Source organism: Daphnia pulex, chromosome 4 (genome assembly GCF_021134715.1).
Source record: "Daphnia pulex isolate KAP4 chromosome 4, ASM2113471v1".
Classification (NCBI taxonomy): domain Eukaryota; kingdom Metazoa; phylum Arthropoda; class Branchiopoda; order Diplostraca; family Daphniidae; genus Daphnia; species Daphnia pulex.
In genome coordinates this window covers 8,661,674-8,685,347 of record NC_060020.1, presented here as the reverse complement: position 1 = coordinate 8,685,347, position 23,674 = coordinate 8,661,674, and the positions used below count along the sequence as shown (strand labels likewise).

The 23,674-nt window shown below is 39.3% G+C and overlaps 1 protein-coding gene and 1 long non-coding RNA gene across 5 annotated transcripts; one reads left to right on the top strand and one right to left on the bottom strand.

Moving 5' to 3' along the window:
- Nucleotides 1-1,760: 1,760 nt before the first annotated feature.
- Nucleotides 1,761-11,603, bottom strand: LOC124192217. Its single transcript, XR_006873616.1, has 3 exons — nucleotides 11,319-11,603; nucleotides 3,504-3,654; nucleotides 1,761-3,440 (listed from the first exon to the last, which is right to left on the bottom strand). It is a non-coding gene; the product is annotated as an uncharacterized LOC124192217 (long non-coding RNA).
- A 219-nt stretch (nucleotides 11,604-11,822) lies between these two features.
- Nucleotides 11,823-15,735, top strand: LOC124192215 (paired box protein Pax-1-like). 4 transcript variants are annotated; one of them, XM_046585417.1, is made up of 4 exons: nucleotides 11,823-11,984; nucleotides 14,068-14,321; nucleotides 14,445-14,613; nucleotides 14,708-15,735. In XM_046585417.1, the coding sequence occupies exons 1-4, from the start codon at nucleotides 11,981-11,983 to the stop codon at nucleotides 15,283-15,285; spliced, it is 1,005 nt and encodes a 334-aa protein (XP_046441373.1). In that variant the 5' UTR covers nucleotides 11,823-11,980; the 3' UTR covers nucleotides 15,286-15,735. The 4 variants fall into 4 exon arrangements, with proteins under 4 accessions (XP_046441373.1, XP_046441372.1, XP_046441371.1 ...); XM_046585416.1 differs by having other exon boundaries at nucleotides 14,684-15,735; XM_046585415.1 differs by having other exon boundaries at nucleotides 11,823-11,988.
- Nucleotides 15,736-23,674: the final 7,939 nt, after the last annotated feature.

Here is a 23,674-nt window from a genome sequence, read left to right as displayed (position 1 = left end):
TAATTGAGGGAACTGATAAAAAATGATAAAGTTTTAGAAAAAGATAGACGAACTACAAAACGAGAAAGAAGGGGTCAAAGAGAAGCTTATCGTCATGGGCAACAGGGAAAAATGAATTTGTACCAAACATGGCGGATTCTGCAAAAGTGCGTTCACAAAAGTCGCTTCCTCTATTAAAAGAATTTTTAGTTTTATGTTTCAGTTTTTTCTCTTATAAAAAGGAAATGTAGCTTCCGACAGAGAAGGTTATGCATGACATGACATTATGCATTTACGAATGTTACTGCCAAAAGGGTCAATGTTTTAACAACGCGACAGAGAGTGTTTAATGCCACCCAAACAATATTGGAGAAAATCTTGTTTCATTTTATTTAATTTTTTTTATGATCATTCAAAAGCAGGCGACGGGCCCCATTCACTACTTAATGCTTATCAAACACATCCCGCTTATAACAAACCGTATACCACTTCCCTTTTGTTTGCATATTTCTTAGTTTTCTATTCTATTTTCTTCAATTTTGTTCTAAAGTTTCTACAGCCTTTTCATTACTTCAGGTTGCTTGTGTGAATTGCGTGTGTTTGTGTGTGTCAGTGTCAGTTGGCGTTTCTGTTAGTTGTTTAATAACCAGGCAACATTGAGGCCGATACCGATGCGCATAATCTGAGGCTAACTATTGTAGGGTCAGGAGTCTTATCGGAATGCCTACTATGACTAATCGCTCCATGGCGAGCAAGGTTAAGGTTAAGGTTAACGAGCTTAAAGGTAAGGTGGGCGAGCTCGAAGAGAAGGTTGGCGAATTTTAAGTCCAGAAATCAGCTTTGAATGAGTTGGCCCTGCAGAGCGAGAAGCAACTGAAGAAAAACTTAATTTCTCAAATTTAAACTACTGACTTGGTAGCACACTCCTACCCAACGTCCATCCTATGGGCGTCGCGATGTCCGTTCTGGATCCATCCCGTCCGATACGTAAATGAGACAATGCATGACATGATTACGACTACATTAAGCCCTTTTTATTTGGGATATCCTGTGGATGTACTTATGTGATCCGCAAGGACATCCATGTCTGATTCAAAATCGGACGTTTATCTTCTATCTTATGGAGAGACGTACTTTTCTTCTGTTGTAAGAATAGTCGAGGGTAATTAATTTTGAATGAGGAGATTGAATGAGTTGTAACATAGTCACAATAATTTGTCATTATTTGTGAATATCTTTCGTTTTTAGCCCAACACAATTGGTGAAGAAGCCAGCCGCCATCAATCACAAACGTGAATTCTTCGTTTCCCGTCTTCGTGAGTCCTTCAGCTACCGGATCGTAATTTGCTTGAATTGCAATTTCTTTTGCAAGTTCCGACTTGTTGGAGTTTCGTAAGTTGCAGTTACTGTCAAAAAGCGAAAGGGGAAATGAGCAAAGCTCATATTTGAAGTACTTCACTAATGATTTTCTTCTTGATTTTTAGACGCCAACAAAACCATTAATGTTTGGAAAAGAAGATTTGGATCTATGTTGCAGATATTTTGACTTGCATCAGCATTAATGTTTTGACTCATTAACACACACTGGTCTTTTTTCCTGGCTACTGCTGAACGGAAAGCCCAATCATTTTCTTCATTATGTCAGTTCCAATATGCAGTGCGTCATCGACATTAACTACAGCCACTGCTGACACGCCACTTGCAATGTTAAAGAGTATCTCATTACCACCACTAAAAGGATTCTGGCTCTTCAAGTAAGTGATTATGATATTGAGGTCCAAGTTATCTCTTTTTATCCTAGATGATTTCATTTCTTGGTGTTGTTCACTAGTTCTAAGTTGAATGTCTTATAAATCCATCACTTGTGAATTAATCATGGAACATATTGACCTAGACAAAACCCATGTAAGTCTTTGGACTTCCCCATTCCTTTACGACGAGTTATTCAAACTTACAACAAAGACAAAGTTATTAATTTGAAATTAAAAATTAAAATTAGTAATTGATTTACCAGAAGCTTTCATAGACCGCATAAGTTTTTGCTCAAAGACTAAATCAGTGGACAATCCACCCCAAAATCTATCTGTTCTTCTTATAACGTGAAAACCGGGCATAAATGTTTCGTAAATGGATAAATTGTTGTGTCCAGCACTTTCAAAGTAGGGTAGCATTTTAACTGTTGTTTTTAAGTGCAATTTCCAGTTTCCCGTACGTTCAGATTTAATAAAAGACTTCAGAATATCAACCATTTCTTGATACAAATTAATCCATAGATTCCCTGTTTTTTTCGATTTTTTTACGATGCTGATTCTCACTAAATTTTTCACTTTTTGTAGTGTCTCAGATTGATTTATCTCCTTAAGTTTTTTGGAATCGATACCAGAAGACATCTGTTCAAAAAGACGCTGAATCTCGTCACCATCTTCTTTTCGTAAACAACTTGAAATGCCATTGGACATCAAAATCAAAACATGAACCAAAACTGAGCCATGAGGCCTAGTAATAAATTAAAATCAATTAATTAAAAAGGGGCATGAAAAATTAGCTGCACTACTTGTTTTGTGCTGCTGCATTTTGGTTCAGACTTATAGACGGTTTTCTTATTAACATTTGTGAAGTTTGTTCAATACTTGGGATAGGATTTTTATATACTAGTTTTAGGGCATGTTCCACTCCAAGTGTAGGTTTTCATGAGTTCCTTCTTCATCACTTTCCGCCATATTCTTCTGATCATATCGTCTACGTTTTTTTTTTTTTTCAAAGAAAGAACGTAGCATTTCCACCTGAAATTAAGAATATTAATTAGAAACAGTTGAATCATTTACGAGGGGTTTCACTACTAAAAAAATCTTTGCACAACTTGCCAAAAGGACGCAAATCTTGAGCGCATCTAAACGCATGTAATTTAAGCAATTACGCAAATTACGCAAATTTTCGTACACCCAAAACCTGAGTGGTGAACCCCTCGCTCATTTACAACATTTTGTAGGACAAGATTGTTTCGAACTTCAGATTTCATCAGTTCTTCCTCAAATGTTGAAAGTCTTGCTTGTTTTTTTCACGAAAGGCGAAAGACGAAAGGCAAAGTTTTCATACTTGTCTTAAGATTTCATTACTAATATGTACGGTATAATTGAAACTTTCTTCCAAACCGGAATCTGAATCCCCAGAATTGTTAGTCGTTGGTAACGAGGATTTATCCTGATTACTTTTGTGGGTGTTACACGCTTTGGTACTCGTTCGACACCAGCGTCATTTGTATCAATTTCATCGCTAACTCTCTCTTCAGAAACGATACTGGAAGTAGAAGATTTAGTTATCTGCTGGACTATTTTTCGTTGAGTTTGTATATTTATTTATCCTTATCAGATCTCATATTTTTCTTCAAGCTACTCAAAAAAACCCTGCTGAATACGAAATGCCAGATTCCTCTTTTATGTTTGTGGGTTTTTTAAATAAATCTAATAAAAATAAAAATAAATTATTTTTTCAATAGAGTTGCATACATAAATCACAAGAATTACCGTTACTCGAAAGAATTTAGCATTCATATACTATTTCCGTGACATCTTCAGAATCGACAATCCTCAGCCAACTTGCGAATTGATGGTAAGGAACATATTCCATCATGATACCATGTGCTAGGTAAGACTTCGTTTCCTCCATTCGTGTGAACTAATTTTACGATTAAAAAGGTAGTCATTTTAATCGTCAGAGAATTAGAAATGCAAAGAGGAAAATGTATTTGGGCTTAAGGAAAACTTAAATACAAGTTTTTTGTTAAGTAAAATTAGATCGAAAAGATGAGTATTTATTAAATGGTTCGGGAATCTCGCTTTGTTGCGTTACTTGTTTTTTTACCAATGTTGATATTCGTGATCTTGAAAATGTCGTCGGATATCAGTGTAATTATAAGTCATGTATTCTTTCACCAATATTATATAGATTGATATGTGATGTTTATACGAGTTTATACCGCAATAGAATTTGCCAGACATCCTCGATCCATTCAAAATTTCCTCTTTACCCAGGCCTCTGAATTTAGAATTTTCCTTTCCTTGGAATAGTAATTCTTAAGCAGTTTTTGTCAACTGAATATGTTACAATCATTTTTTTTTGCTCCATGTTGCTATAAAGTTACTATAATATCCGTCACCGATAATGCGTTTGATAATGCATATTCTCTCTAATCAATCGCAACCTCTCTATTCATACTTTAGTATGTACAACGTTCATGCATTATTGAATTTGTTTTCCGGCGTCTTGAGGTTCAGCCCGCTTGAAAACTTCAGTGCCTATCGCTTTGGAAGCTATTACGCGGAAAGATAAAAAATTACAGACAGACTTTCATTTCCCGCGATAAAATATTCAAGCTTAAAAATGTGTTGGGGTCTGTCAAATGTTAAAAATATTACCCCTAAATCCGCAAAGGCTCTCGTACTAATAGAATTTCTTGATAGACACAACATTGAATCCATCTTGGAAAAAGTTCTCGGTTTTCAATTCAGTTTAGTAAACATTCTAGGTGTTGGTCACTTCAAATCTAATCTAAATCTAATAAAGAGGCCGAAACTGTGTTATTAAAGACATGTATGTTATTTATTTTCTGACATTGTTAAGTGCCTTAATAACGGGTTTTTAATTGGAAAATATTTGAAAACCAACAAGATGCCTATGCATATCCCTATTGTTCGTCTGTATTCCAAGAATAAGAACTTTGTTAACTTCCAATTGTGGAACATAAGAAAACATTCCATGTGAGGCAGTTAGATTGCTTATTTTGGTATCTTTGAAATCATTTGTAGTTTTCCCATTAAATAAATTAACTGTTTTTGTCAGAAATTGAATAAGAAATAGTATAGTACGACGTTCAGGCCCGGTCATTCAGGCCCGCGTCTTTCAGACCGAACGTTGCAAAAATTGGGCCTGAAAGGCGGACTTGGACGGAAGACAGCTTGGCGACCAAGGTCATCTGCTAAGAATCAGAAAGGGGTCGATCCGGACCAGCGAGAAGTTCTGGATGGATAAACACCGATACAAATCGACGGTTACGAGGAACCTTCGGACGGCAGGTTGGGCACATGTGCCCGACCTTTCACTTAAAATGGGCCGTCAAACCATGACATTATGCGGCGGAACATTAACTACTTTACCATATAGGGAAGACCCCTTTTAACAAAATTCTTAGAGTTGGGACTTAGAAATATTTCAACGGCTCTATCGAAATGCTACACCCGGAGCTCGAGACCAATCCGATGTAGTAAACGGCTATCAACTCGGTGAGATAGCTGGAGAAGACGAAAGTCGGGCGGAGCACATCCAGCCGAATAATTAAGAGAGCAGGGGAGGCGGAGAGCATTCCGACGGATGGCATCCGTAGTCCCAGGATGGCCGGAAGATTGCAGCGTAGAAGAAGAAGCGGTTGCGGATTTTATCTATTGGGACTTGGATCGAAAATTGTAAGTTCCGGCACCGCTGAGTCCGAAATCACCCAAGCCGACAAACGGCAAAGCGATAGCCCGGCCGAAGCCGACGGCAAAAGAAGCGCCAGCCGCTAAAAGCACGCCCGCCAAAGAGTTGAAGTTGATTCTTCAAAGGTTCGACGAGGGGAATCCCGGTGTAACGCTGGTGAAACTCCCGAAGTCCCGGCAAAAATCAGCCATCAACCCTCCCTCAAAGGAGTTGGTTGAAACGGCGGCAAAACAGACGGTGCGGCGCAATAGCCTCAGATCTGCCAAAGATACTGAGCCAGGCTCCCAGGGAGGAAGAACTGAGGAATCCTCCCAGAACCGAGCCTGTGAACTTAAGTGGCGAACTGAATGGGCTGTTCGGTGATTCGGACAGCGCTGAAGAAGAGCTGCTTAAGGAAACCCCAATCCTCACTCCGGCCACGACTCAAGCCCCAACACTGGTGGTTGAACAAGCAGCCACAGCAGCGACGATCCAGCTACCCGGCCAGACCACACGAAAGGCACGCCGGAGAATCGACTCAGCAATCGAGTCGGAGCCGGAGTTAATCCTGACGGCCGAAAACGAAGAAGAGGAGCTCAAGAACGTGGCCCTGAAAACCCTCCCGCAAGATCAGGCGGTTGAAAAGATTGAGAAAGCGGCCAAAAAATTAGATTTGGCCGCAAAGCCTATGATTCATTGAAGTGTATCTTGTGTACGATCAAATACAATAACGCTGGTAAAAAAAAGTAATAACTGTTTCTGTTCTTTCATTTTGAATAAATGTTGCACTCAGATAAAAAAAGGGCCAGGCGGAAGATAAGTAACGATTATATACCCCAAACCTTCTGATTCTGCCGAAAACGCCAGGCAGGACTATGTCAGATCCGGCGATAGAAACGGAAAAATCCGTCAGGCAAATCTTAGCCGATTTTGAGCCCACTAAAGATACTGGAGCGAGGTCCAGGAGAGCACCAAAAAAGAACCCGGACGGCACGATGAATGTTTCGCGGAGTAGGCCGTCGAGTAGGGCCTCAGATAGGAATCTGAGTGGCTCACCACCGATAATAATAACAGAGGAGAATCCGAATAAACCCCAGTCACCGAAGATAGGAGCACGGTCTACCAGGAGAGGTACCCAAACGCCATGGCAGCAGAATAATCAAGGGACTCAGAAGCTTCCCTAGTTTGCCGCTTGGATCGCGGGCGTAGCTTGGTCAGAACTCTTCAATGCTGCCATTGCCGCCAATTGCCGCTGGCGGCTTGGGGTGGGATTCCACGAATATATCGAGGGAGGGGGGAGAGGGAGACTGTGCAACACACAACAGCTGGTGGCCAAGCCACGCCCGCGATCCGAGCGGCATTTTGAGGAAGCTTCTAAGTCCCTTGATTATTCTGGCTGACGAAAGGGATAGGGCGTTTGGGTACCTCTCCTGGTAGACCGTGATAGGAGTGACGGTAGACGAATTACTAGGAGAAGCAGGCGCTCGCCAATCGCCAGAAATGCCACCCCCGAACTTGGAAGGATTTGGTACAACCCCAAAAAGAAAGACTTATCAGAAATGGTTAGAGAGGAATTTGCCAAGTATGACGCAGAGATACTGGCGATCGCTGGGTGACAAACGACTAATACCCAAGTGGCGGAGACGGTCACGAGACTGGACCGCCACAGAGACCAAATAGGCGTACTTAATCAGGAGATGCCGAAGATAAGGCAGAAAATAACACATCTCAGAAACTCGATGATAGAGGACACAACCGCACGAGTAGTGGCCGTAGAGGCAAGCGTGGCAACGACACTGCTAGCGCAAAAAATGCGACAGAGACACTGGAGGCCCGAATGGCCGCGCACATCGAACAGGCGGTGGGTCAGCTTCAGAACAGCTTGAACAAGCTACTGCTGGCTGAACCTTTACCGTTTGGACGCAGAGCTAAGGCACGTGGACTCAACGTCTACCTCTTTCGAAGTAGCTGCCTTTTTTTCTGCTCGCTGCCGGACGCCTTGGAGCCACTTTTGGTGTTTGCGCCTGGCTCGTCGAGGCCGATGGCGAAGGTGTTTGTGCCTGGCTCGTCGAGGCCGATGTCGAAGGTGTTTGTGCCTGGCTCGTCGAGGCCGTTGGCGAAGGCTGATTTACTGGGACTGAGTGCTTAGCGAGCACTGCCAGTATATCCCAGGTAACCGGGTCACTCACCGTGCCTGGTATCGCAAATTGGCCTGAGACGAGGGCCGTTCTCAGCTGGCGGAGGAGGTCGCCTGCTTGTATCGGGTGCCCGATTGGTGTCTCAAAGGGGTCCGTATTCAGGGCTACCGTGTTACTCTGATCGTCACGTGTAGTCTCAATAATAGATTACCGGACGTTTCGGCACCGACTAGTAGGTTAGTCACATTCGGCACTACCTACTATCATTTCGGCACTGTATTATTACAAAATACAAATTCGGCACTATGGAAAATGGTTTAATTTTAAGAAAATAAAATAAAAATTATACCAGGGGTACGCAATTACGCCTGGGGGAATTTGCAGCGGCAAAAAAATATCCCACTTGCGGGTGTGTTGTAAATTATTTAGGAAGATTGAAAAAGGGTAGCTTTTTATAATTAGAATTACTTTTTTGCTTAATTACTAAACTTACTGCTTCTACTGCTTAATTCATAAAAAATAGTGATTCTTTATTTAGCCATTCAAATTTGAAACACATATTTACTGATACATTAACCCCCATTTCTCATTTACAAATTTTCAATTACAAATTTCTATACGATCCCACAAACCAATTTTGTCTGTTTTTTATTACTTACTTAAAAAGTAAATAGAAATAGTGCTCATTTTAAAAATTTAGAATTAAAATTTTTTCTAGGCATAAATGATAAAATGACTTTAATTCATTTGAACAGTCAAAAATTGACACCTGGTTGATTGGTGCCGAATCGGTAAAAAGACGGTGCCGAATCGTCACTACAAAGTGCCGAAAGTTTTTTTTTTACAATTCAGTGCCGAATCGTCCGGACACCCAATAATAAATAAACTACAATGACTATCGAGGGGAAATAAAAATTAAAAGATTACCTGATAACTAAGGAATGTAGTTATCCAATTATGAATGGAAACTAAAGACGACTGAAATGGGAAACAATAAACTAAGAATGACACCGCCGAAACTCCATAAGCCGCCATGCAAGAGTTCGTGTCCGAAATTTTTTCTTTGCTTTAATCGACTTGGCAACTTCGGACGTTAGCCAACTCTATTATTAACTTTGGGAAGGGTACACGCTAACCACTACGGCATATCCACTTGAATTTCTAAGGTCTTCTTAAACTAATTTCAAACCAACGCATTATTAATTTTAAAAAAGGAAATACCTTAACTTTGAACTGGGTCGTGAAGAAAATATGTTTTCTATTTTTTATGAACTCTTCTTTAACCGCAAAAGTGACCAACAGATGACATTTTTCTGTTTGGTTGTTTTTTTAGGATACGGTACGAACTACGATGTTGCGGTAAATAAAATAAAAAAAGAACAAGGAGGCAACGTCGCAAAAAAAGACGGACTAAAAAAGACAAAATATATGTCATTCCTCATTTGGGAATGAAATGTTATAATCCATCACTGTTATTTTTAAAGATATGAATAACAATTTCTAAAATTTTATTATTTTGTCCCTTTTTTATAATATTTATTGGGATACGACTAAAAAGTAAGTCCAAATTTAAATGTAAAATGTTATCGAATAATATCCCATCCCTTTACCAGTCATTTTAATTGCTAAACCAGACATAGCACGACGCTTTCAGCATTGAGGCATTCGAACAAAAATTTTCCTAAACTGTTAATTGTTTAACGGACACGACTGTTCCCGAGCGTTAAACCGTTAACATTATTTTTACTCAAATGCCCCACGGTAGATGGCGATAAACTCGAGGTACTGGAAAATTTAAAACAGAGAAAACTACAATTGAATGAACCATAGCCATCAATTGTGGCTTTGCATGAAGTCTAAATAATTATTAAATCCTGCATGCTTAATAAATTTTATACTAGTCCCCCCTTTTAACAAGCGATCTCCGACCCTAAGCGTCCGAAAAAACCTTTTTGGCGGAGGCAGTTTTCAGGAAGAAATCCTGAAAGGAACTAAGAAAATCTGGATTCAGGGCTCTTGTGCAGAATCGCAAAACAATTCCAACCGGACAAAGTCCATATTCTTATCTTTTATAGTTCGCGAGATAATCAAGAACGAAAATCGTGAAATATCACGTAAACCCCAAGTCTCTCCCTCCGTCCACATCGCTTTTCGCCATATATTCAGCTCGTTTTGCGTATTAATAGAAATTTTTATTTCCAAAATTTTTAATTAAAATATTATAACATTTTTTGCAGTCACTTCCTTTTTTATTTGAATTTTGAATATTAATAAGGTTATTGAATATCGAAACTGTAATCAAATTGATTTAAGATTTGGAATACAAATGGGCTCATCAAAAAAGAATAAGTAATTTTTATCTTGTTTTTTATAATTATTTGAAAAATTTGAAAAAAAATTTTTTTTTTTATATATCACCGAACAGTTTGGTCCCATAGCCTACCTACCCATATCTATCTTTGACGAGGGGTGATGAATAGCGATGAAAAACGAAAAGTACCATAGTAAGATGAACGAGAAAAGAGAATGAACCTCAAACTATGGATGAAATAGGATGAAATACGATCAGATACAACACCAAGCCGCTAGTTCTACAGTAAATTCGAACACATTCGGGGAAAAGGGTTTGAAGGGTTTTAAATGACCTTTCTCGCGTTTACAAGATCGCATTTCAAATATACAGTATATCACTGTAATCTAGACTAGTTGTACGCCCTTTCTTTTCTTTGTTAGCCTGTTTGTGTGCTTCAGACCGCTCCCCTCTAAGTGCTTATTTTCAGCCCACCTTACAGTTCTTACACAGCAATCCACAATTTCAAACACATATTATTTAAAACTAAATAAGTCTAAAACGCGAACGTCGTTCGCGTCTGTCCTTCATGCAAATTTTTTTTACAGTTATTCAAACTAACTATACTTTACACAATCTATAGCGCTATTTCTATTAGATCCAAAATTAGGCTATATCTAAAATGAAATGCATGATATATGAGGAAATTTGGCATTGCCATTGGTTAAGAATCTCTGAATTTTAATAGCAAGATGCATAGCCTTTGCCTTGCATCCAAACTGCACATAACCCTAAAACGCATTAAAACAAATGATTTTTTACAAACATTGTGAATATAGGCTACATAGGCCTATTGATGCCTGTTCATTCTCTATTATCAAAAAAATAAGTTTAATAATTAGGCCTACACGTGATACAAAGTAGGTAAACAATAACCTATGTATATATCGATGATGGGATTAGAATTGAATAAAAACTGTTGAGATCTCTTTGATAGGCCTACTTTAAATTTGATCCTTGCCCTATTAGCTTGAAATCATAGTTCTTTATAAATATGGGAATAATTATTCCCCTCGAATCCCCTCCGATTTGTCCTGGAATTATCTACATCGTACGTAACCGTTTCAATGGAACTTAACCCATCATTGCTGGTTTCCCTACAACAAGTATGTTTCAGAAACTAATTTCAAGCGTATACATCCTATAGACCAATAACAAAGAAAAGCTAATAGAATTCATACTTGGAATAAAAATCTGGATGATACGGGCAGTAGTAGGCCTATGATATAAAAGTTAATTACTCCAAAATACTACGAAATAATGCATATGCAGCATATATTATTTTCGCAAATTGTTTTTTGTCTACATTTTTAATGTTTATAGGCCACGTTCTGTTTAACTTTCTAATTCAGGTCTAATAATCTTACCTATTTTTAACAATTAACAAATTGTATATTTACCAATCAAATCTAACCAATTGCCGATGCTGAATAATAGCAAGTTAGAATTCCTTAGTTGTATTGTATAATATCAAATAGATATAGAGAACTATTGGGCCACGTTGTTGCTTGCTTATTCGTAGTTTATTGTTTCGTTTTGGCCTGTTGAAATTTAAAGGTTGAATCGGGTTGAAGATACACAAGCATTGCAGTAAGAAAGAATCTTGAGTAATCTAACGAACGATAACGAACTCAAAAGTTAAAAATACTATTAATGATTTCTAAACTTCTGTCAGCGCTGTAATAACTTGCGCGTGCAGTAAATCATTGTAGAAAAGAGTAGCTATGGCACACACCAGTTGAACAAGTAACTTGCAAAGTTAGACCAATCAGCGGCGTCAAAATAGAGGATGAATTCCTATTGGAAGTCATGGATCACTGGCCCGCCCTCTTGGCCGTTCTAGCACGTTCTTGCGGGTTGGGCAATGGAAATGAAACGGGTCAAGCCTAAAGGAACAAATTCAACTTCTGTAGTGTGAGTAGCTATGTGCTCGTCTTCGGTTCATTTTTTAAAGAGAAATTTCCAGATTTCGTTAACAGTAGTGAAGTGCGTCGGATTATACCTGCATGCCTTGTCCTTACGGCATTTTGGAACAACACCTTGAAACAATCGCATCTGCGCAATGGGCAAGTAATCTCCCTTGGTCCTACTTCGCTTCCTTTTCATTATAGGCTCTACTTTACTGTGGATAAGCTCTCATCGAAAAAACCGGGATTTTGCCGATCGCTGATTGGGAGTAGTAAAGATTACGGACACATTTTACTTTTGCCTCACACCCAATTTGGACAAAAGGAAATGTTTGCCTTTCATTGAAAAGAGAAATGTTGCTGAGCTATCAAAACGGCGAGGGTAAAAGTCGTTAAAAAAAAAAACAAGCCTTAACCGGCATTTCCTTTGAGCTAGTTCGTGACCTTTCCATCGATGGTTAGTGTTGATTTTACCATTTCGTCGACCACACGCAGCTTATTCTCTGTAAGATGTCACGACTTATCGTATGGCGCCTAGTTTATGTCTGTGTTGACTGGTTGTGTTTATCAAATCAGCAAATCCCGTTCAATTAGATATCTGGTTTAAATGTGCAGATGTTGCGGGTTACTGCGGTCTCTTGGTTAAAATTTATACACGGTTTTTCTTCTATTTTGGCCGCAACTGCCACAGTTGCTTGTTTGTAGATTTTGTGAATTACTGTAATTATTATAAGCACTTAAGCAGCGTGTGTTTAAAAAAATTACTTTTTGCTTTTTTTAAGCTTCTTAAAGAAATGCCATCATCAAGTCTTTTATTATTATTTATTTTATATTCATTACTTATTATTCCGTCTGCTAATTGATAAAAATTTAAGAAAATCAACCATTTTTTTTAATTTATTATTTTCAGTCCAATAGTCATCCATCATCTGTATAACTTTTTGCAGCAAAACAATTATATGTTGCCCAATGGTTACACTGAAAAACCTAAAAACATTTTCTCGTTAGTGAGAAATTTTATTTTGAGGTGATGGAGAAATAACTTCATCGCGAAGGTCATTACATCCACTTTCGCCAAAAACTCGTGACTAATCCATCGTGTATCGACAAGCGGCAATATAGCGGCATGGTATACTCAGGGATTTTTTACCAATAAAATTAGATAATAAATTAGATTTAAATTAGATTATTCATTTTCAAACGAGCCCAGTTGTAAAAATATAAAAATATAATTTTTTCAAGATCCACGCGATTACAGAAAATTGATATAGGGAGCAGGGAGCTGTTATAAGCAGCTGTTAGCAAGTCTTTATAGAACAATAACGATGTGTTAATTTTATTTCTTTTGTGAGAAATGTTCTCTCAAAAAAAGTCTCAAAAAAAGTCTATGTTTTTAAACAGCTTAAAATAAATATGCTTTTTTCTGAACTCTGTTACGAATTTCTGAATCCATAGCATTAGCAAGCATCTTTACTTTGTCTCTCAGTCAGTAGCACTCTTTATTTCCTTCCTAAAAAGAATTTATCCCGCAATTTTGTCTCTGTGCTTTTGCCAAGGATTTCGGAATGTCAGGATCTTTTGAACAAATCCCATCCACGACGACGACGTTTGCCCGTCTCATGCAATGCATTTTTTAGTTGAGGAGGACGAGAAAAGATTTCTTGGGAGCACGCGGCAGGGAGCACGTCAATGTCATGCTCGAAACTGGAAATGTTTGAAGTGTTACTTCTAAGGATATCCGCCACCCGACATTCTTCTAATTTACTCTCTTTTTCTTCTACTATGTGAGATTTACCCGGCAGGAAAAAAAAATAAAAATGTAGGCAGTTCCCATAGTTTTTTACGTGATGCCTTAGATTTTCGTCTATTAGTCGATATTTCGACGTCGAGACTTGAGACTAAAAACTGTGCGCGTTTTTTAAATTGTAGGAAAGTCCAATAATTTACTGCGACAAAAAATGTAAGAATTCTGTAGTCTCCGCTTTGCTATATAACCGTATTGAACCAAATTAGTCATTGTCATTTTCAGATAAAAACGAATCATAAGCCAATCCTCCGTATTCAAGAATGTGTACGTATAGGCCCAAAATACGGAAGTTTGTTTTTCCTTTGTACCGTAAAAAAAACGAGCACGTCAGCATGGTCATAATAACGCATAATATAACTATAAAAATTTATCTGTATGGAGAAAGGTGAAACTTGTATTAATATTTCGCATTTATTTTTTTATGTTGGGTAATAGGCGACACGCAAATATCGCAGTACGGCGAGGTAAATCAACTCGGTGGGGTGTTTGTGAACGGCCGACCACTGCCCAACGCCGTTCGATTGCGTATTGTTGAACTGGCCCAACTTGGCATCCGCCCATGTGACATATCGCGTCAGCTCAGAGTCTCCCATGGATGTGTATCCAAAATACTTGCTCGCTACCACGAGACGGGATCTATTTTGCCTGGTGCCATTGGAGGATCAAAGCCTCGAGTCACTACTCCCAAAGTAAATTTTAATTGAAAAAAAAAAATATGAATCGTATTCTGAAACTAGTTTCATAGCATCCAATTTGTAAAAAAATAAAAAAATGCGACGCCCTTTTTAAAAAATATTTTCTAACATTCGTAGGTAGTTGGATACATCAAAGAGCTTAAGAGTAAAGATCCGGGAATCTTTGCATGGGAAATTCGTGATCGACTTCTGGCTGATGGCATTTGCGACAAGTATAACGTCCCATCGGTGAGCTCCATTTCCCGTATTCTCCGGAATAAAATCGGAACCATGGCGCACCTGACAGGCAAGTCCAATTTCTTTGTAAAATTGATAAAAGTGACCGGTAAAGGATATGCGTAGTAACGGTGCAACAGGTATACATGATATTACCGTGACAGGCAACGGAGTTGTGCATTATGACAAGCACCACCATCATCACCATCAAATGAGTACTTCTGGCGTGGGCAACCAGACTACTTCTTCGGGTTCAGCTCTGTACAATCCCTTGTATCCGCCATATTCCCCGTACGGCGGAGTCAGCGTCGGAGTCGGTGTCGGCGTTCACCATCAGTCGCCTATCGCCACGACAAGCATCGGACCTCACGCCTCGTCACGCAATAACGCTCCTCTGTCACCCAGTCGCCCATCTCCGGCCATATCTTGGCCTAGTTCTCACAGTGTCACAGACATCCTCGGCGTCGGTCTCAACATCAACGTCGGTCTTGGATTTCGACCACCGCAAGGGCCGCCCATGACAATCACCGCGCAATCCACTCCCATGTGCAACAGCTCAGAGCCATCCACCGCGCATAACTACAACTATAATTACAATTACTACATGTACCTTCAGTCGTGCAATTCCGCAGCGACGGCGCATCAGCACGGATCGTCCAGTTCCTTAGTGAACTCTGGCCACACGACGACTAGCGGTTCCGGACAATCCATCGTCAACAGTGTTCATGGCATTACAGCCTAAGATACATCTATAATACGGCCGTTTTCCAATTCAATGACGTTTTCATGTTCTTATATGCAATCAAGTTCTTGTGTCGGTCAAAAATAATGCTTTCAATTTTTTCATATTTGCACATTTACAGAGTGCAAAATGAAAATGTAAATTGCAGTATAGCATAGCTAGATGATTGCTTGTCGCACGTGACTTATAATGTTGCATAATGTTATATTTAACGGAATTGTTACTTTCTAATGTGTTTTCGAAGAAATTCATTCAACCCAAATATATAATATTGTGTATACGATCAACGTGTAATAACCGAATTTTCTATTTTTTTTATTGTTCTCACTTATAAATTGGCCGTCTCTTGACGTCTTGGCAATCTGTTTTTCAAATGTTTACGTATGTGTTTTTGTTGGATATGTGATGTAATTGAATATGAGCTCAGAAGATACATAATATTAGAACTGATTTGATTTCACATTGCAAATCTTCTTCATGTTTCTATACCCAAAGGAAAAATAAAGTTGAGCTGATGTGATTTCATTATAAAATCTCACTACTGCTGTTAAAACTCGTCTATTTTGTCGCTTCACACCAATTGATTTATTGGCTTATTGCCATTACTCACCAGCTTTAGTTTATTTGATAGTATAATTGTATATTATACTGGTTGATTGTTGTGGTGATTAAGTAAGTAAGCCTTAATCATTAGTAATCACTAATCATCAGTATTTAGGTACCTATACTGCTGTGCTACATGCTGGAAAGTTGTTCTTACTATAATATAGTTTTAGATTATTTGTACATTTTATTATTTTTATACCGGTACCATTCTTCTTTCAGACATTAGAAGTAATAGTTCAAGAATTTCACCAAATCTCAAACCGGTATGGATGTAAATTAATATTTTTTTAACAGAAAGTCAAAGTCGATTAACTTGACATTAGTTTAGTCACTCTTCTCTCGTAATAGCTGTTTAAGCTCTACAAAGCTAAGACTCACCATGAAGAGAGTTGAGATCAGAGTATAATCACAGCAGTGTTTCTCAATTACACCATTAGCGAGGTGAAGAAGCCGTTTTGGACTGCGTAATTGTTATTAGGCAAACGAATAGAGAAAGAGTATAGAGAGAAGGAAAATACCCGGCACCGCAAATTTGATAGAAAATGACCAGTGACGTATAAAGACAAAAATGATATCTTCTTTAATTGTTTAAAAACTTAATTAAGCGCCTTGAATAAAAAAAACATTGGTTACCGGTCAGCTATCTGTAAGTTGACAACCAAATAAAAAGCAGAATCATATAACCCTAAATGAAGAGGCACATTTCACGAACAAGGATGCATTTCGGTAAAAAATTTGTAGTTCAAGAAATTTGTTTTCCCCTGCGTTTTTGTTTTACAGGCTTTGCTCCCATCCACGTTCAGGTTTTTGACAACGTTAATCATTCAGCCTGTCAAGAAAAAGTCGGAAATATCAAACATTGAAACGAGTCCTCTCCCGCCTCCCTCGGCATTGCTTTAGATAGCTCATGGCTGTGTAGGCAGGAACGAGACTGTAAGACGCAGTTGTGTTGAGCATTTTCTCTTTACGGTAAAATGTTTAATTAGTCAGGCTTGCGCTTATAATATCTTGAAGCAGACGGCGATTGAGCTAGTTCTTAAATATAGGTCGTGTAAATTTTTAATTAAAAATCAAATCAAATATTCTGCGTTTGCATTGCAAATCTGCTATTTGATAATCGTTGGTAATCTGGGTGGCAATTTCTGCTTGTAGCGGCACCAGAAATCTTGACTGGTCACAGCAGGTTCAAATTTTGAAAATTCAAAACGAATATTTTCTAGAAGCTAGCCACTATGACTAGGAAATGATTAAATAAATTGAAATGAACGCAGGTCTGCGCTTTAACACATCCTTATAAGATATGCCTTATTATACCCTACGTGAATAAAACGAAAAATAGCTCCCATTAATTATATTTCTACGAAAATATGGGAGGGAAAATTAGAAATTTATTGACCACCGTTGCGAAGATTTTAGCCTATCCTAATACAGTACGGGAACTTTCTAATGTGCATCAATCATTAATTCGTTCCTTCCAATATGTTGTAGGCATCACGTAATTTATTTTCCAACTTGTCGTCCTATTCAATAGTTCGTCCTAACCTCGTAGGGTCTACTACACATTGTATGTTGAATTGTTCTTAGAATAATATTTTTGGGCAAACTGAATGCATATAGTAGATCATAGAATACCTCGAGTTATAGTTTTGATCTGGTAAGTGGTAAAATGCAGTAAAATGATTTTTTTTAAGGCACCAAGGATGTGTTTCTTCGACCCTTTTTTATGTGCCGCTGCGGAGACGCTCGGATTACCAAAGAGACACCGTACAGCTAACTTTACTTTCTCGTGAGCTGTGGTAGTATATGGCGGCACGAAGGAGCGCACCATCAAGATTTGTTGCACCAACGATTCCCGATGATCGTCGCATATATTTTTATCTCTCGAAATATTTGTGTTTTTCTTCTTGTATTTCTTCTTGTATTTAATAAATCAATGTCCCCGAGCCGCTCGTTGGAGATGATCGATAGCTACGCAGTATACACAGTTACACACAGCTTCCTATTTTTATTAATAGTCATGCAAGCGGCAGCACGTGTTGTGTAGGAAGCTTCGAGTATTAGAAAGAGTGACGAGTTCCAGGCATCCGAAAGACATCGGCTAATATGAAATGCTAAGAAAATAGACTAGACTGTTGGCTCATTAGCCAGCCGTTTTACTCATATTCTCCTCTCTTTTTTTTGCGGCGCCGTTCAATTTTGGTGGGACCCCCTAGCCTCATTAGGCCTTGCCGCAAAAGGCATCAGTCCGGATGTGGGGATCAATTCCAACTCTTCAAGCACACACGCAGCATACACACCCTCACACACACCCACATGTAAATATGGAAGAATGTACTGCCAAGAATATTAACAACAGAATCTCAAATGCACTAAAAACATGTAGACGACGTAGTCGGTACTACAGCATGCTGTATACTACACCCTTTGCCATCAAGAACGAATGCCGACAGAGTCAAATGTACTGTCTGGAATCACAGTTTTTGCTGGGAAGGAAACAGCGCGCTTCTCTTTGTAATTTGAACTTGCATAATGAGATCCGATGAGATGGAATTGTGGGGGACTGATCAACACATGAAGTGCATACACCGTATCTATTCTATTGTAGACTCGCCATTTTTCATTAGCTCCATTTATTCACTTTTGCCAAGCGACGTGTAACGAACCGTTTTTTTTTCTTAAACCGTTCGTATGTTTTTATAAAACAGGGAATATCAATTTTGGGTGCCCGTATTTTTATTTGCAGTTGGTCGATGTTTCCTATCAAGACTGGAATCGAATCAATCAAGAAGTTGAATGGCGTCACTATTATTAATAAATCAATCAGCAACCTGCCCAAACGCAAACTGAACCTATTTTTCGGCATTCTACATGCATCCTTATATTTAGTGGTATTTACATCACATGCACAGAAATTATGACTCAACAGCATATGGAACGCCATAGTGATAATGAATTAAGTGCTCGAAAATTAAGTGCTCGGTCCAATTAAGTGCTCGAAAATTTAGTGCTCGGTCCTTTTCGCCTGCTAGGGGGCGGGCCTATTTTTATCGTTTCTCCTCCCCTTGGAGGGGGAGATCGGAGACATCGATAAAAATGCAATAGTTTTGAAACAATTGATTAGGGAACAGACGAAGTTTCCCGGTGTGTCACGCTGTCAGTCCTGTGGTCCGTGAGTTGTCGTGGACTTTTATTGTGTTGTTTCTCATTTGCAATTCTTGCTCATCATTTCTATTCCGGTAAGTTGAACAAGTGTTTTTCTTCTTATCGCCAATTGCTTAACTAATTTCGTTCTTTTACCAGATCCTGAGCCTATCTTTGGAAATTTTGGTTAAATTCTTTTTGGTATGCTAATCTGCTCAGAGATTTTAACAGAATTTAACCAAAATTTCCAAAATAGGCTCAGGATCTGGTAAAAGAACGAAATTAGTTAAGCAATTGGTGATTAGAAGAAAAACACTTGTTCAACTTACCGGAATAGAAATGATAAGCAAGAATTGCAGATGAGAAACAACACAACACAATGTAAAAGTTCACGACAACTCACGGACCACAGGACAGACAGCGTGACACCCCGGGAAACTTCGTCTGTTAATCAATTGTTTCAAAACTATTGCATTTAAATCAATATCTCCGATCTCCTCCTCCAAGGGGAGGAGAAAGGACAAAAATAGGCCCGCCCCCTAGTAGGCGAAAAGGACCGAGCACTAAATTTTCGAGCACTTAATTGGACCGAGCACTAAATTTTCAAGCACTTAATTCATTATCACTATGGCGTTCCATAACAGCAGCCCTCATTTCTAGAGTTGTCGTAACCGCTGGTGTTCTTAATTACTCTACGTGCTCATGGGGCCAAACGAGCAAAGAGTAAAACGAGTGCTAATATTAGGCGTTCATAAAATGTCTTGAAAAATGCTGTAAAACAGGAAAAATATTGCAATTTTATGCAAACATATTTCTTTGCTCAGTTCTGCGTTCAGTGCAGAGTTTATTTGGTAGGATTGCCGAATTTCCTATTTTCAAAATAAATTCAGATTCGATTTCGTGCCTCAAATCATTTGTGCATATTTCTGAATATGTCTTTATAAGAATGTGCAATCGTGTGCAGTTTTCTAGTTTGGCAATAGTGTTTGAAAATACTCAGTTTAAAAGCTGTAATTTACACGATTTAGAAAAAAGACTAAAAGAGAAGCCGCTGACAATTGATGAGAGGAAATAACAAAAGCCAACTATTTTTTCGGTGACGTTATGAAGTGCAGCAGTGTAGCTATTACAAACTGCTGCATGTCGGTCACTCCCGAACGTGTTGTTTTGCTCTCGTTTGCTCTCCAGCTATGAACTAGCTACTCGACAGTAAAATAAAATAAAATAAAATAAAATAAAATAAAAAAAACGGCGCTGCCAATTTTTGTTTCAGTAGACACGTTAGGTTTCAACGTGTTATTGACTGACTGGTGTATAGTGTACAAGTTGGAAACGTGAGAGTTAATTTCGGAACCGGGCGATGACGGCTGAAAACGTTGAAGGCATCAGAGAGAGAAAGAGAAAGAGAAAGAGAGAGAGAGCTAGGAGAGTTGGCAGCTGCGTATGGCTGTCGACTTTTGGTATCGTGGATCGTGGGTAGCGCAGGCGGCTTTGATTGAAAAAAGATCACTGCCTGATAACCCTGGCATTCTTGCGGCGGCTGCGACAAGGAGGCCAGGAATTAGCGCCGATAAGACTGGCTGCCATCTTGCATTCTCACCAGCCCCTTTTCCAACCCCACCCTTCACCCCCCTCCCCTTTTGAAACAGTCTTATACTCTTCCCCTACTCTTACCCGTATTCCATTCCTACATTAGCACTCACGTTCTATTTGTGTTATCTACCTCCAGTGAAATAATCAGAATCCATCAAACACCGGAATATATTCGCGAGTTAATTCATTTCTGACTCTTAGTTTTTATTATATGTCTATACTACTTCAAAGAGAAGTTAAATGCTCGTGCGTATTGCTGGCGGATCGGTTCACAAATTCCCGTACGTTTTTGGTTTTTATAAGTGAAAACTGTGGATAAAAATAATCAACAACAAAGTTCTATTTATAGATTTTAGATATTTTACAGACACAAAATTGGGCACAGCGTTTATAGAAATAATCAAGGGAGATCGCAGCAAATCTTAGATACTTCCAAGTTCAATTCGTTAAAAAGCGCAGCCAGTTACGGCCAGTTTCCAAATGAAATAATTCATTAAAAAAACAGACAACAGAAATTTTACGTCATCGAATTATCTTAGAGAATTTTCTACTATGATCGCCTTCATAAATCATAAGTAAAGAGTCCGAAAATTATGAAGCATAGATCACTTTCTTCTCCGATATTTAAGGTTGTTAACGTGAATCCGTTTTGCTGTAGAAAAAGTAGATTCGACGGATTGGCTGTTACTATAATACTATGTGACTATCTTGTATACCGTACCGTGGGTATAGCTATACAAAGCTCTTTCGTATTGAAACAATTTGTCCCAGCAGAAAACATTCAAAAAGTAAAATCAGTAAAATTGTTTTTATTTTGTTAAGTCCCTAAAGTGAGAGTGTAGGTGTATTTGATGACCAAGGTTTGGATAAGCTGTTCGTGGAATGGAAGGACAGAGAGACACGACAAATGTCACAGAGAAAGCGTCACGCATGGAAAGAAAGCCTTTCCATTTCACGCTCTGACTTTTAAAGCGAACTATCCCCCTTTCCAATCAGTGAATATACGCTAACTGTATCCAGGGTTGTACAGACAACTAAGTTCAGCCATAACAGTTGAAATCATTGCACGCGCAGCAATCAATTGTGAACAGATAAAATAGCTACATGCCAACTCTAGAGAAAAATATTCGGAAATGAAAACAACACGTGAAATATCCGAACGCAAAATAATAATTGTTGTAAAGTATTGAAAAAGCCACAAAACTGATTAGCACATTATGTATCGGACTTTATGAAGCGGAAGATTGAACGGAAACTAGTTAAGGTTCGACCCATTTTCCGAAATCAGTTCAATGTTCATGATTCATGATTCATTATAAATTGAGAGACAAGGGTGGCGGTCCATTAGAATTCCCTCCATTTTCTCTCTTTTTGTGCATTCAAAAGTTCATTGATGGCATTTATGCCCGCCGGTCAACTCCAATTCTCTCACGGACCCATTTCCGACTCTTTATATATTAGACTGGCGGTCCATTTAATGGCATGCTGACGCAATTTCAAGTTGTTCGCTACAGTTTGGGTGATGATGAAGCCGGTGGGGTCGGGAGAGAGGGTTGTTGGTGTCCATATAGTACCAGCCCCCCCACACCGAAGGAAACACAGGTGCAGCACGAGTGGTCGAGTATTAGTCAGCTCTCCGACGGCCAAATCTCAAACTTATGCGTGGAAATTATTGCTCGGACACGATTCGGAAAGCGGCGACGGGAAAATTTCAGACGACATCATTTCACCTATTGCAGGCCGCGGCATTTGAAAATGTTTTTTCCTTATTCTTTTTCTTCTGTTGTACTACACAGTTTTTCACAGTTTGAAATACATTGAATATTAGAGCGATGTTGAGCGTTGCGTTGTATAATGCTAGCCTAGAGCCCTATTCAAGGTGGGGCACCTTGATGAAACATTCAAATGTACACCCAAGTTTCAAGTTTTCCCTTGGACTCTTGGAGACGAGCGCATAGAGGCGTCGGGAGGAAAAGTTGATGTCGGCGGCCGTCGAAAAGGGTAGCCGGTAGCCGGTAGTCCACTATATTCATGAGGGAATGGAAATGACACATTACCGAATGAATGGCGACACTGAGCGATTCAACATGCGCGGGAACGGTTAGAAAATACCGACAATTGGTTCTGTCACCAACTTCGCCGTGCCGCCGCTGCTGTGGTATGGTAAGAAATTTACTTCCAATGACTAGTGACTAACATTCTTCCGCCTCCCCCTCGTTGACTTTCCCCCCAGCATGGCATGGCTGGCTATATAGCTGTTTGACGGTATATAGTTGAGATTCCGAGATCCAGATGCTGAAGATTCCAGGCCGCTCGTTGCTGGCTGCGCTGGCTGAGCTAGCTGCGCTGGGGCTGGAAGTTGGCCCCGAGTTCCGTCCTGGCCGAGTTCCGCAGCAGCAGCCCAGCCCAGTCCAGCAGCAGCCAGTTTCCTGCGGTCGGAAAAGAAAAAGAAAAACCTACGGAATATACATCAACGCCATTCTTCAGAATAACGAGACACCTAAAGCAACAGTGGCTCACAGCGTCGGCATCTGAATCTTCCGAAAAGGCGAAAAGCAAGTCAAAACGAACATTTAAGGGTCATTTGAGATCCTCCTAACACATTTGAATATTATACACGTCAAGGTCGGTAGGGGTTTGGCTATTTAGCGGTTTTGCCATCAGCCAAGCAGCCATAGCGCTTACGACGTAATAATAAAGAAACGGGCTCTCTCCACGATATCGGAGGCTGCTAGCAGAGTGCTAGCTGCTCGCTCGGCTCGGCCTTTGTCAGGTGGCAACTATATAATATCCGCCACATCGGCAGTGTTCTACTGCGCACTCTGGTGGGCTATATTTAGTTTCCCAATAACTCAGAAAGAAAGCTTGTCCACTATAGAAATGATTCGGAAATTAATGAACGATAACGCCTAATGCTGTTGGATCACAGTTTCCTTGTACGCTTCGACATATGATTCGTTCATCGTTATTGCCGGAGAGACTAACATCAGGAACGTGATGTGTGAGCGATCATAAGCAGCGCACAAACACGCTGTGTGACTAGTAGGAA

Bases quoted from the DNA above. Each gene is read 5' to 3' on its own strand.
- LOC124192215 (XM_046585414.1), top strand. From the start codon at position 11,925: ATGCCTTGTCCTTACGGCATTTTGGAACAACACCTTGAAACAATCGCA. The intron at 14,322-14,444 runs GTAAATTTTAAT...TAACATTCGTAG, and splicing joins CTCGAGTCACTACTCCCAAA to GTAGTTGGATACATCAAAGA. The intron at 14,614-14,683 runs GCAAGTCCAATT...ACGGTGCAACAG, and splicing joins AACCATGGCGCACCTGACAG to GTATACATGATATTACCGTG.